Below are 13420 nucleotides of genomic sequence, written 5' to 3' on the forward strand. Positions count from 1 at the left end.
CTTGGGTCCCTCAAAAATGTGCACAAATAAATTTACTCACATTTTCATGTAACACAGCAAAGTACTATAGGTTATGGTAATATATAATGACCACACACAACTTGCATAACTGAATCTTTATGCTTGAAATGCAGACTTGTTTGAAATAGGTTTGTCACATATGTGAATTCATATATATATATATATTGGAAAGAGGATATAATGAAAGGCTGATGTGTAAAGAAAGCTTACATATGTTATTTTTTATTTGGATTTTTTTCTTTTTCTTTTTTCTTTCCCCTCCAGGCAACAGCTGTTTGAGCCCCATACAGAAGAAAGAAATGTAACTCCACCTCCTCCTGAGGAACGACCTGGGGGATTTGCATGGGGTCAAGGACAACAGTGAAATTATAGAAAAGGTTTATTATTATTAGCATTATTTGAAATTGCAGAAAGAATGATAAGTGTCAAAGCTCAAGCATGAATTAGGTGCTTGATGAAAGGTTACTTGATGAAGTAAGGATAGGTTTGTTTTGACAAGAAATGCAAGAGAGGACAGTTAGACCAAGGATTCCTAGTTTGTTGTGCAAATGCTGGTTTTCTAAAAATATTTTCTTGATAACTGCCATATTATACATTAATTTAGAATATGGAAGGAGTTGTCAGAATCTGTTTGCTGTATTGTATGGAGAAGCTGTTCTTGATGGAAGAAAAGATATGTTTATCTTGGATGCTTTCAGTTCATATTTTTTAGTCATAAGTTTATGAAGTTCATGTTCACAACTGAGCAGTCCTGAAAAGCCAAAAAAAAAAAGATGTTGGATCCTTTTGAAAGAGATTGGTTACAGTTGAAAATGTCATGAATAAAATGCTTGTGTGAGAAAATCATTGTCATATTTGCTTATCCATCATTTGATGCTTCAAAGTTTTTACATGTACAAATACCAATGATCTTGTTTTTATATAGCAGTGGGTTTGATATCAAAACCAACATGGAGTGGATGAGTGGTGAAGGGTAGATTGCTGTAAGATGAGGTGGTGGGGTTAAACCAGCTTTGGCTCTTGGGGCTTGCTGTGGAAAGGTTGTGCCTCACTACACTATATTTAACCCAAGTATCCCTCTGAATCCTCTCTTCCCCAAAAGGACAGAGTCCACCTGACCAGGCTGTGGTGTGGCCACCATCCAGCCCTACAAATTTACCAGAAGAGGCTTGATGACTATATTGCAGGTAACTGTCCAGGATGCAATACTTCACCCCATACTATACATTATAGAAGACTGCAATGTACACAACCACATACTCCAACAGCACAATATACCCAGTTTTACACACTAAGGGATTTGTGGGAAAACCCTGTTCCAACCATAGCATTCCTCAGGGAGACGGGACTGCTCTGCCAAACAGTCTAAGGAATGACAACAACAATAACCCATGCAGTGTAACAGAGGGAGGGGGAAGGATGACCCATCATCCCTGAGGGGCTGAAATGGGAGGGGGTGGATGAATGGATATGGTGGTGTGAGTGGGTGCTTTGCCTCAGCCAACCTTCTTGAAAGGGGGATAGAGTCATAGGTACATGCCTACATCAAGATATATGCTGTAGAGTAAGCAAAAACAAGAAGTTGCACTTTAGTGTGGGAATTATTTCTTAGAAAAAAATCCTGGTAAAATAGATCTTGATACCTAGAGTCAAGAAGTCAAGATACGAGTTGCTGTGATTTAGTGGGATAATGTTGAGATTTACATTCTCAGGAAACTATAACATGAGAGAATCTTGTCTTTCTATCTCTCACACTCCTTCACTCTTTTCTCCCTTTCTCCTTCCATCTATTGATATTGCTTGCTGCTCTTTGAGTTCTCTTCCCTGTGCTCTTAGCTGTATTCCTCTCTTTCATCCTTTGCCTTATCAAGGTACTGGAATTGGCAACCCAGAATTAAGTGCTTAGTATAGCATTATAAAATAACTCCAAATTTTACAGTAAATAATGTTGCACCATTTGCAAACTTTTTTTTTACATTGAATTGTATCTACAGTCTCGCCATGAAACTTCGTATTTCATAAATAATTTTCCCCAAATCCAGGCATATTAATAAAAATGTCTTGGTTGTTGCATTTCTAGATAACCCATTCTAATTTGACAGCTAAATACAATGAAAAAGATGTAAACAACAAATTGAAATTGTGATATACGAGTAATTAGGAAATGCAGGTAATATTTATTGATATAATCCATAGTGAAACCAGGGGCAATGGACTGATTGACTGATTAATTCATAACTTCTATTGCTTTCATTACAAAATATCAAGTTTACAAGTTATGCAGGTTATATTTGCTTCTGGAATGGTTTAGTATTTGCACCAGTAATGAATTGGTCAAATATTCATCATTATTAAATGCTATTTCATACGGGACAGATAAATACTGTGTATATATCTGTAATATGTGATCTCATGTAAAAGTTGACCCTTTTCCCAGCAAAAATAGATAAATCTTTACTTTTTCATCTGAGTTTTGGTAAATGAGATATTAACCATGGTAGTATCTGCTACAATAACATAATTACCAGTCTTTGCATATCTTGCTACTTCATTCATATGTACATTAATGCTACAACTCGTATCACATATGAAAGTCCCCTAGATAAAATTATACTTCACCCAGAATTGAAGGTTATTTTGTAGATAAACATTCAATAGTACTCGTAATTCTTTTATTTTTAGTCTATTGTGTTATCTCGATTTTTGGCCTTTTTCCATTTTTGACACGTACCAAGTCTAAAAGTTATTCACCTAAAAATAGTATTTGTGTCATTTTGGTTTTAAGTTTAAATTTGAAAGTTTTACTAAAGTGTCATGAACACCGGAAGGACTGTATGAAAGAGTGTACTTATGACATTGTATGGGGGTAGAGACTCAAAATATAAGGGAGAAAGAAAGAAGAAATTTTAACGTGTTTGAGAAGTATGATGGGGTTACAAGAATGGATAAAGTGAGAAGTGATGAGGTGAGGCAGAGAGTGGAGATGGAAAGAGACCTGGCAGACAGGGCTGATGAAAGAATACTGGGGTGGTTTTGGGCATATGGAAAGAATGAGGGAAGAAAGCATAGTAAAAAGTGGGTGAAGTAAACTTGAGGGGAAAACTGGAAATGAGATGGGTGGGGTGAGGGGAACCTTGGGTAAAATACTCCTATCTGTTGAGCAGGGAAAGGAGAAGGCAAGAGAAAGGTGTGGGTGGAGAATGGATGACAAATTGACATGACCTAAAGGGAATTCTCTTCACCTTCTCTAATTATTCACGAGTGGACAAGGAGGGAGGTCACCATGTAAGTGAGGCAGTGGGGGTAAACCTGCTTTGGCTGTTGGACACTGCCGTAGAGGTACTGTTTTTTGTTGTGCCTCAGACCTAAGCAAAACTATGAGCTAAGATAATAGGGAAAACAGATGGATGGAGGGTAGCTACCTCCCTTTTAAGGGTGAAGAAACCTTTTGGTATATAGATAGACTTTCACAGAAATATAAACCAAAGTACTAGTGTAGACAGAAAGGCACTGTGGAAGGTATTACAGATATATGGGATAGGAGGAAAGCTTTTAAGAGCAGTCAAGAGTTTTTACTAGAGTAGTAAGCCTGTGTTAGAATTAGAAAAGGAGAAAGTGAGTGGTGTGAGGTAAAGGTAGGACTTTGCCAGGAATGTGTTATGTTGCCTTGGCTGTTCAATTTATACATGGATAGGCTGGTGCAAGAGGTAAATGCAAAGGTAATGGGCGGGGGATTGGAAATAGTTAACCACTTTGGTATGATGATGCCTATGTAGGCATCATGAGGCGTGAGTGGGTACACGAGGATGCCGGCATTGGCATCTTGATTATATATAATTATTTGTAGTTGTACACGAGTTAACCCCGTATTCTGTGAACTGGTTTATGTTTTCTGTGTTTATTATTACTTGGAGTAAAAGATAAGTAATACAGCAGTGACATTATATTTTATAATGCAAGTAATGTGATGCAGCGTACATATGGCAACTGATGTTGTGCACGAAAATTTGACTCATACTGAAGTGGTTAAAGAAAATGGAGATAAGCCAGTTGTTTGCTCACAATACTGTGCTTGTAGCAGGATCAGAGGAGGAATTAAGGAAGTTAGTGATAGAGTCTGGGAAGGTGTGTGAAAGAAGGAAATTAAAGATAAATGTGGGTAAATGTAAGGTAATGAGATGTACAAGGAGAGAGGATTGCAGCAAATTGGAAGCGAGTATTAAGGGAGAGAGACTGGAGGAAGTGGATAGCTTTAGATACTTGGATGTGAATGTGGCAGGAAAGGGAGGAGAGGAGGTGGAGGTAGAATGTAGATTGAGAGAAGCAAGTAAATGCTTTGGCAGATTAAAAAGTGTAAGTAGATATTTGGGAATGGATGCTAAGAGGAGATTGTATAAAGGGGTGATTGTGCCAACAGCGATGTATGAGGCAAAAACATGGAAAATTAGAGAGGAAGAGTTTAAATGTGTTTGAAATTAAATAGTGGATGAAAGAATATTGAGATGGTTTGGACACATGGAAAGAATGTGTGAAGAAAGATTAGTAAAAAGTGTGGAAGGGAGAGGTGGAGGGAGTGAACATGAAGGGGTGACCAAGGATGAGATGGATGGATGGGGGTAAAAAAGGCATTGGGAAAGAGGGGAATGTCTGTTGAGGAAGGGAGAAGATAGGGGTGAGTGGAGAATGGCTGTGTATGGATGATGCTGTGATGCATGGGAGTGGGTGGGGGATGGGGTGGTGAGGGAATATGTGTGAATGATATTTTGACACAGCCCGAAGTGATTTCTCTCCATCTTCTCTTTTTCTACATGAGGGAATGGAGAGGGGGAGGTCGCCAATTAAGGGAAGTGGCCTTGCTGTGGATGTGCTGTCTTGCTGCATTGCTTCTGACCTAGGGATGGCCTGTCATCCAGGAGCCAAGAAAAGAGGGATGGTGAATGGAAGTGGAGTATGTGGGGATGAAATGGAGTGGATTTATACCTTTGACTTTGGCTACCTCCCTTGTAAGGGGGGAAAAAGCCCTTGGTACATGTATAAACATTAGATGAAGTCATATGAGCTTGTGATCAGGATATTAAACAAGTGAAAATGTATGGGTGATGAGAATTGGTTGTTGTTATGGGTTACAATTTACCAGTGTAAGGAGAGTTGTAGAAAAATGTGCAGACTAAGATGAAGACCTGATCCATGAGTGAGGTGTGCTGAAAATGAACTAGCAGCATTGCTGGGAAAGTGAAGAGGTGTAGTCTTCACATGGTTTAATCTCTTAAATATGATAACACTGTATGTGTCATGAGCAGGGTATACAATGATGCCGGTTTTGGCTTCCTGATTATATTTACTTTGTAGATGTAGCTGAATGACCCCTGTATTCTTGAACAGGCTTGATCACATTATCTGTAAAGTTATATTTATTCAGGGTGAAAAAGAATGAGTATAACAGCAGTAACTATATTTTGTAATGTGCATATTGTGATACATCATCATACCTCAAGCAACCTGATGTGTGTGTGAATATTTGACTCGTATTGAAGAGGTCAAGCAGCAATGAATGTAAGGGATGTGTGATGGAAGTAAAACCATTAGAGGATTTTTTTTTCTGCATTTCATAATTGGCACAATATGGGAGAGAGGGTAAGAGACTGGAGAACTCCTTTTGCATTTTTCTATCAGGAGCTTAAGCATACATTGACTTGATTGCTTCCCTTATAAGTAAGAAAGGCTATTGGTATATACATTTCACTTAAAGCCAGTGTCCCACTAATGAAATAATACTATGTTTACACCATGAGGAACCTGTGATGGATACTTGCAAGTGTATCCTGCAAGGATGTAAGAGAGAATCACCTCTGTACCATTTATCTTCAAAACCTATCAACCTGCTCTTCACCATCTAGAGGTGCAGCCTTGAAGGTGTTGACACTTGGTCTCTGGACCAGGCCCAAGATTTTTCTATTGGCTTTGAAGTTCCTCCAGTTTAGCACACAAGGAGGGCTAACAGTGGGCAACTGCTACCCTTCTCTTTTCACCACTACAAGTCAGTGACTAAGACAAATTTGAGGGAGAAGGTCTCTTGATGGGGGACAGGAGGGAATGGTCATGCACACAAGATAAAAAAGTTCATATACCTGAAGTATGTGAAAAAATTAATTTTTCATGCAGATGCATTAACTCCTGAAATGGCTTAAGAGCAAATGAATTGGAATTGAAACATGATAAATAGATAACAAGTCACTAAAGTATGTGAGGAATTTCAGTTTTTATAAAATGTAGAAACTCATGGAAAAGCCTAGGAGACAAGATAGCATAAGCTGGAACCATACAAGAATTTAAAGAGTTATGTGCACTGGTGGCATAATTGTAGTGTGCTGATCTCGCATTTGCTTAGATGTGGGTTCAAATCCTATAATTCTCTCTGACTCCAAGCAGTAACTGTTACCTAACCCCAACAATCCAAACACATAGGGCAAAGGTGATGGCTCCAGCCCCAGCTATGTGACTTCTGGTGTAGGTTCCTCACCACCACTCATGATTATTGGAGATCAAGAGACAGGACCACATAAACATATCTCCCTTCTTGTATTCAGTTATGTAAATACACTAAAACAGACAGAACCTTGAAATTTCTTCCCAAAGAGATTTATGGGAGGGCCCAAGGACTGTTGACATCCACTTTGGGATTGAAGTTTGCCAGTTGGCAAAATGTGAGGCAATACCAATACACACCAAAGGGATTTTTCCACCTTATATGGTGTGGGGGGGGGAAGTCAAAGCTCACATACACACCCTTTCAAACCTATTCAATGCCCCTCCCATCTTAGGACACTGTGGATGATGGGTCGTCCCTTTGCTCCACCACATTACCCTACCATTGTTGAGGCAGTGGTAGGGCTTCTCTTGACTTAAAAAATTTATTTGAATTTAAGGTAAGTTTAAAACCAAATTTATTGTGTCCAGCAGGAGGCAGTACACAAAATATAATATTTTGACATTGTTGTAAGCAGTTCCAAAAAATTTTCTTATTGCAGGGACAGACACAGTATTTAATGAAATATGAAAGTCTGCAGTAGTGAATAATTACATGTGGATAATAAGAATTGTTACTTCCAACTTCATTGGTTAAAAAACTGCCTCACACTAGCTTTTATTGATCCTCTGGCCTTCCAACAGATCTTTCTGGGAAGAAACACTTTGGACTGTTTTTGTGTTGTATTAGTGTGGGACTTTCTCTTTCACTGGCTGAAAGTAGTAAAAGGAGGGGAGCAGTCACTGGTTTTCATCTCTCCATGTTTGAAAAGGTGTAAGAAATAAAGTATTAGCTGCACCTCCAGATTGAGGTGAGGTGTTGATGGATTTTGAAAATGGGCAACTCCACTGTCCATCTTACAGGACCACCACAAACAGGTACCCGTTATTGGTCCACAATTGCTAGAATTTTAACATTCAGAATATCCTTACATGATAGAAACAACTGTGAAAATCATACCAGAAATATAGAGGAGGCATTATTGTTTACAAGATTTTTTTTTTTTTTTTTTTTTCTCCTTTCATTTTAATTTATGATAGGTTCCCTGCATTGTTGGTTGAAAGCCCTGACTTGTTTCCTATGGAACTGTACTATTGCTATGAATATATTTTTGACTACAATGTTAATGTAGATATTAGAACAGTAATTTTGAGGTTTGGACTGATCTGAAAGGGAACTTTCTTTTTTCTAAAGCTTGGTATAATGTTACATAGAATAAAAGTATCAGCATCTAATTCTGATTCAGATTTAAAGTTTGTGTAAATGTTGTTGCACAAATAAATAAACAAGTTTGAAGAGGCATTTTAATTTGAGACCTTTAATTGTAACACCCTGATGTTTCTTTTTTTAATCTTATATATTTTTCTATATCAAAGAGAATGTAAGCAGAGGTGGATGGTGTGAATTTAAGGGGAAGACCAAGAATGAGATGGATGGTGTGAAAAGGGCTTTTTGTACAAGGGGAATGTTTGTTGAGCAGGGAAGGGAGACTGAGAAATAGGTGTGAGTGGAACATGGTTGTAAAAAGAAATATATATTGACACAACCCAATGGGATTTTTCCTCATCTTCTCTATTTATGCATGATAGGATGAGGTGGGAGGGTCAACACATTAATGAGGTGGTGGGGTAAACCAACCCTAGCTGACGAACCTTGCTGTGGATGTGTTGTGTCTTGCTGTATTGTTTCAAACCCAGGTAGTGGGTGGGAGGTGAGGGGTTAATGACCCTTAATCCACACACAAGACCACAGAATGGGTGACTTTGTTGGGAGTAGGTCCATAGCCTGCAAGTAAAGGGCAAGTTAATTTTGGGGTACACTTCCTTGCCCCTTCCCCAAGTGGAGTGACTGAGTGGATCTTGAAAAGGGTTGCTTAGATGTGCTGGTGGCTGCCAAATTGTAATGCTGACCTGTCCTAATATTGAACAACCACTAAGCCTGTATTGCTCATGTGTAGATTGTAACCAAATTTCCAGAGATTACTTGCTGGATTGGTGGTAGCAGTGCGAGGCACTAAGAAAATGTCGGTGATAGGAGAGGAAAATGGAGAAATAAGAAAAGATGAGGTGCAAGTAGCTCTGAAAATTATGAGAACAGGTAAGGCACCTGGATTAGATGGGTGTCATGCAGAGTGCCTGTAGAAGGGAGGTACAGTAATAGAGGACTGGCTAGTAAGGTTTAATGGGTGTCCAAGGGAGGGTAGAGTGTTGGAGGACTTGAGGAGTGCCTGTATATTTCTGGTTTACAAGGGAAAAGGGGACAAATGTGAGTGTAGTAGTTTCAGAGGGATCAGTTTGTTGAGTGTAGTTGGGAAGGCTTAGGGCAGGTTTTAATTGAGAGGATTAGGAGAGGGACTAATTGGTGAGGAACAGTGTAGGTTGAGGGTAGAGGTTGTATGGATCAGATTTTTGTGGTAAGGCAGATATGTGAGAAAGCTTTAGCAAATAGTAAGGATGTTTTTGGGCCTTTATGAGAGGTACAAAGAAAAGAAAAGAGAAGTAAACCACAATGTTAAGGAGGCAAAGAGGAGAGCAGATGTGAAATGGGGTAAGAGTATGACAGAAAATTTTGAAAGTAATAAAAAGATGTTTTGGAAAGAAATTAAGAGGAAGAGAAGGCAAATCAAGTAGAGAAGAAAAGGTAAAAGGTGCAGATGGAGAGATTATAATGGAAGAGAAGGCAGTAAGGGATATATGGGCAGAATATTTTAGGGAGTTGCTAAATGTGAAGGAGGATAGGGAGGGAAAGATAGCTGCAGTGGGAAATGCTAAGAAAATGACTGTGATGAGTGAGGAAAATGGAGGAGAAATAAGGAAGGATGAAGTGAAGGCAGTTGTTAAGATGATGAAAGCAGGTAAGGCATCTGGTCTGGATGGATGCCATGCAGAATATCTAAAAAAAGGAGGTACAGTGATGGTGGACTGGCTGGTGAGGTTATTTAATGTTTGCTGGAGAGAGGGTAGAGTATCGGAGGACTGGAGGAGTGCCTGTACAGTTCCACTTTACAAGGGAAAAGGGGACAAGTGTGAATGTAGTAGTTTCAGAGGGATTAGCTTGTTAAGTGTAGTTGGGAAGGCTTATGGGAGGATCTTGATTGAGAGGATTAGGAGAGGAACAGAGGGAGTAATTGGTGAGGAACAGTGTGGATTTAGGATGGGTAGAGGTTGTGTAGATCAGATTTTTGTGGTAAGACAGATGTGTGAAAAAGCTATAGGAAAGGAGAAAGGATGTTTTTTGGGCTTTAATGGATCTGGAAAAGGCTTACAACAGGGTAGACAGAAAGGCACTGTGGGAGGTTATGCATATATATGTGATAGGAGGAAAGCTTCTAGGAGCTGTCAAGAGTTTTTATGAGAGTAGTAGAGCTTGTGTCAGGATTAGAAATGGAGAGAGTCAGTGGTTCGAGGTAAAGGTGGGACTTCATCAAGGATGCGTTATGTCGCCCTGGCTGTTCAACTTATACATGGATGGGGTAGTGCAAGAGGTAAATGCAAGGGTAGTGGGTCAGGGATTGTAGATGGTTAAAGAAAATGGAGAAAAGTGGAAGGTGAGTCAGTTGTTGTTTGTGGACGACACTGCACTTGTGGCAGGATCAGAGGAGGGATTGAGGAAGTTGGTGACAGAGTTTGGGAGAGTGTGTGATAGAAAAAAGTTGAAGATAAATGTGGGTAAAAGTAAGGTGATGAGATGTACAAGGGGTGAAAGTGGCAGTAGACTGGAAGTGAGCATTAAGAGAGGGCAACTGGAGGAAGTGGATAGTTTTAGATACTTGGGTGCAAATGTGGCAGGAAAAGGTGGAGTGAAGGTGGAGGTAGAATGTAGATTGAGAGAGGCGAGTAAATGCCTTGGTGGATTAAAAAGTGTAATGAGGAATAGACATTTGGGAATGGATGCTAAGAGGAGACTGTATGAAGGAGTGATTGTGCCAGCAGCACTGTATGGGGCAGAAACATGGAACATAAGAGAGGAGTTTGAATGTGTTTGAGATGAGGTGTCTGAGAAGTGTGATGGGGGTTGCTAGGCTAGATAGAGTGAGAAATGAGGAGAACAGGGGTGGAAAGGGAGTTGAGAGATAGGGTTGATGAAAGAATATTAGGATGGTTTGGACACATGGAAAGAATGAGTGAAGAAAGACTAGTAAAAGAGGTATGGAAGGCAGATGTGGAGGGAGTGAACATGAGGGGACGTCCTAGGATGGATGGGGTGAAGGGGGCTTTGGGGAAGAGGGGAATGTCTGTTGAGGAAGGACGGGAGAGGACAGAAGACAGGGGTGAATGGAGAATGGTTGTATATGGATGATGATGTGATGCATGAGATGGAATGGGCGGGGGGATGGGGGGTGAGGTAGTATGTGTGAGCAAAATTTGATGCAGCCCGAAGGGATTTCTCCCTGTCTTCTCCTTTTATGCAAGGGGGGATGGAGAGGGGGGGTCGCTGATTCAATGAAGCGGCCTTGCTGTGGATGTGCTGTGTCTTGCGACACTGCTTCTGACCCAGGGCAGTGGACAAGGTGCAGGGATGACCCGTCATCCAGGAGGTGCTAAGATAAGAGGGAAGAGGGAGGGTGGAGGGGTGTGGAGTGTATCCAGGGATGGAATGGTTGGGAATGATTTTATGCCTTTTCCTTTTTGGCTACCTCCCTTGTGAGGGGGAAAAAGCCTTGGTACATGTATGTATGTATGGATTTAGAAATGGCTTATGACAGGGTAGATAGGAAAGCACCATGGGAGGTTTTGCAAACATATAGGATTGGGGAAAAGCTATTAAGGGCAGTCAAGAGTTTTTAGGAGAGTAGTAGAGCCTCTGTTAGAATTGGAAATGGAGAGAGTGAGTGGTTTGAGGTAAAGGTGGGACTAAGTCATGGATGTGTCATGTTGCCATGGCTGTCCAATGTGTACATGGATAGGATGGTACAGGAGGTAAATGCAAGGGTAATGGGCAGGGAATTAGAGGTGGTTAAAGACAATGGAGAAAAGTGGGAGGTGAGCCAGTTGTTGTTTGCTGATGACACTGTACTTATGGCTGGGTCAGAGGAGGGATTAAGGGAGTTTGGGAAGCTATGCAGTAGGAGAAAGTTGAAGGTAAATGTGGGTAAAAGCAGGGTAGAGGATGGCAGTGTTTTGGAAATAACTCTAAAGGGAGAGGGTATGGAGGAAGTAGATAGTTTTAGGTACTTGGGGTCACATGTGGCAGGAAAGGGAGGAGTGAAGGTAGAGATAAATTGTACATTAAGAGAAGCAAGTAAATGCCTTGGGGGATTAAAAAGTGTTATGAGAAATAGGCACCTGGGAATGAATACAAAAAGGAGATTGTATGAAGGGGTGATTGTACCATCGGCATTGTATGGGGCAGAGACTTGGAATTTAAGAAAGGCAGAAAAACCTTATATGTGTTTGAGATGAAATGTCAGAAATATGGCAGGGGTTACTAGATTGGAAAGAGTGTGAAATGAGATGAGCAGGAGTGGAAAAGGAGATGGTTGATAGGAGATTATTGGGATGGTTTGGACATATGGAAAGAATGAGAGAAGAAAGATTAGTAAAAGAGGTGTGGAAGGCAGAGGTGGAGGGAGTGAAGTTGTGGGGACAACTGAGGATGAGATGGATGGATGGGATGAACTGGATGTTGAGCAAGAGGGGAATGTCTGTTGAGCAAGGAAGGAAGACAGGATAGGGATCAATAGAGAGTTATTGTGTATAGGTGATATTGTTATGCAAGGAATGGAGGAGAAGGGGGTGCTTATGTGTGAATGATATTTTGACATAGCCCAAAGGGATTTCTCCCCATCTCTTTTTCTGCATGAGGGTCGCCCATTAAGTGAAGTGGACTTCCTGTGGATGTACTGTGTCTTGCCACATTGCTTCTGACCTAGAGCAAAGGGCAGGATGCAGGGACGACCCATTATCCATGAGGAGCTAAGATAAGATAGGGGAAAGGTAGATGGGAGTGAAATGGGTGGAAGTGGGTGTGTGACTTTGAATTGGCTACCTCCCTCATAAGGGGTAAAAGCTCTAGGTACATAGACTTTCTGTTCTCACTGCTATGTGCCATCACCATAGGACTTTTAATGAGTCAGTAGATGAGCACAAGAGAAGGTATTGTTAGTGTAGTATGAGGCACGTGTTACTTGGACTTTCACTATAGTTTAATAAATTACTAACATTCATCTAGTTTTAAACGGGCACCTTGGGAAGGTAACATGTTAGCCGTTAGGAACCTGAGGTTTAGTCTAAGATTAAGTGTACTTACATGCATGCACTCCCTCTGCTCCTCCAGGGTGATGATTTCTGAAGTAGGACCACCTCCAAAGAGGAGTAAGAAAATAATATTCCTAAAGGGAGAGGAAACAAGTTAAAACACATGCCTTTATATGCACTTTATTAACCAAATAATTATGTCCAAATGGCCTTAGAAAATGTGCATTTATATCATTTGCTAACAATACTTAATCATAAAAAAATCCAATGACTCTACAAACAGTTTCTAGGACTCAAAAATTATATACAAATTACAATCCCGAAGTTTGTAATGCTTGACTAGCGCCTAAGCTTACATCTTTTTACATAATACACAGGGCTAATTTTTCTTTTAAAGTACACATCAGTGACTAATACTGTAATGAATAAATAATATAAAAAGGCACTTTCTTTTCACAAGAAAAGAAATGTTGACTGGTATTATATATTTCCATATTGCAGTTTACATCTGAAACATTTCTGGGGATACACTACTTACATCTTCCAACTAATCAAACAGAATATATATATATATATATATATATATATATATATATATATATATATATATATGGAGAAAACATTATGAGTGATGGGATGGTGCAGAAATGGGTGAGCTTTTCAAGATGGCCATACA

The 13420-nt window shown here is 40.0% G+C and overlaps 1 protein-coding gene and 1 long non-coding RNA gene across 2 annotated transcripts in view; one reads left to right on the forward strand and one right to left on the reverse strand.

Annotated features, from left to right (window-relative positions):
• Positions 1-867, forward strand: part of Der-2 (Derlin 2) — an 18656-nt gene extending 17789 nt beyond the window's left edge. Inside the window, exon 6 of the mRNA XM_076184803.1 lies at positions 286-867. Coding sequence (XP_076040918.1) covers positions 286-385 — 100 coding nt within the window. The 3' untranslated portion in view covers positions 386-867. The remainder of the gene's footprint in view (positions 1-285) is intronic.
• Positions 286-13420, reverse strand: part of LOC143025325 (uncharacterized) — a 13485-nt gene continuing 350 nt past the window's right edge. The window contains exons 1-2 of the long non-coding RNA XR_012966381.1: positions 12797-13420; positions 286-8332 (exon numbers count right to left, since the gene is read on the reverse strand). The exon at positions 12797-13420 is cut by the window's right edge and continues 350 nt beyond it. This is a non-coding gene — a long non-coding RNA (uncharacterized LOC143025325). The remainder of the gene's footprint in view (positions 8333-12796) is intronic.

The sequence above is a fragment of the Oratosquilla oratoria genome, chromosome 5 (genome assembly GCF_046742065.1).
Source record: "Oratosquilla oratoria isolate Oo_2021 chromosome 5, ASM4674206v1, whole genome shotgun sequence".
Taxonomy (NCBI): domain Eukaryota; kingdom Metazoa; phylum Arthropoda; class Malacostraca; order Stomatopoda; family Squillidae; genus Oratosquilla; species Oratosquilla oratoria.